Source organism: Sinocyclocheilus anshuiensis, unplaced genomic scaffold, assembly GCF_001515605.1.
Source record: "Sinocyclocheilus anshuiensis isolate Anshui unplaced genomic scaffold, SAMN03320099.WGS_v1.1 scaffold23267, whole genome shotgun sequence".
Classification (NCBI taxonomy): Eukaryota; Metazoa; Chordata; class Actinopteri; order Cypriniformes; family Cyprinidae; genus Sinocyclocheilus; species Sinocyclocheilus anshuiensis.
This window is the reverse complement of record NW_015549485.1, coordinates 1-802: the sequence shown is the minus strand read 5'-3', so window position 1 is coordinate 802 and position 802 is coordinate 1. Positions and strand designations below refer to the sequence as shown.

General features: G+C 48.5%; 1 protein-coding gene across 1 annotated transcript; it reads left to right on the top strand.

The window, feature by feature from the left end:
* Window positions 1-6: 6 nt before the first annotated feature.
* Window positions 7-698, top strand: LOC107656935 (histone H2AX-like). Its single transcript, XM_016444889.1, has one exon. It carries the CDS (start codon window positions 124-126, stop codon window positions 550-552), a length of 429 nt encoding a protein of 142 aa, XP_016300375.1. The 5' UTR covers window positions 7-123; the 3' UTR covers window positions 553-698.
* Window positions 699-802: the final 104 nt, after the last annotated feature.

Genomic DNA, 802 nt, shown 5'->3' with positions numbered 1-802 from the left:
CAATCATAACGATGGGCGGGATCATACAGCCCTAGTTCAGTCAGTCCTTAAATACTGCAGCAACGCCACAGACCATCTCACTGATTTCTGCAATAACCCGAAGAAAGAAGATTGTGAAACAACATGTCTGGAAGAGGTAAAACCGGAGGAAAAACCCGCGCCAAAGCTAAGACTCGCAGCTCCCGCGCTGGTCTGCAGTTCCCCGTCGGTCGTGTGCATCGTCTCCTGCGTAAAGGCAACTACGCTGAGAGGGTAGGTGCTGGTGCCCCTGTTTACTTAGCTGCCGTCCTTGAGTACCTCACCGCTGAGATCCTCGAATTGGCGGGAAACGCTGCAAGAGACAACAAGAAGAGTCGTATCATTCCTCGCCATCTTCAGCTGGCCGTCCGTAATGATGAGGAGCTGAACAAACTGCTCGGTGGAGTGACTATCGCCCAGGGAGGTGTTCTCCCCAACATCCAGGCCGTGCTGCTGCCCAAGAAAACTGGCCAGGCTGTCCCCAGCACCGGCAAATCGGGAAAGAAGGGTTCTTCCCAGTCCCAGGAGTATTAAAAACTACGCTGAATTGAGTCAACTCACCCAAAGGCCCTATTAAGGGCCGCCCAATTATTCTGAAAAGAGCAAATTCCATGTGTTTGAATTGTGGTGGCAGTCTGTATTGAGGCTTTTTACATATTAAATGTTTTTTTTTGAAGTTTGCTTTTTTGTGGTGTGAGGTACGAACAATTTTACACGTGATCGACGGGGAGGGGAAAAAAAGGTGTGTAACGGTGGTAATCAACTTTTTTTTTTTTTTTTTTTT

Excerpts from the sequence above, each read along its gene's own strand:
- LOC107656935 (XM_016444889.1), top strand. The coding sequence starts at position 124 with ATGTCTGGAAGAGGTAAAACCGGAGGAAAAACCCGCGCCAAAGCTAAG.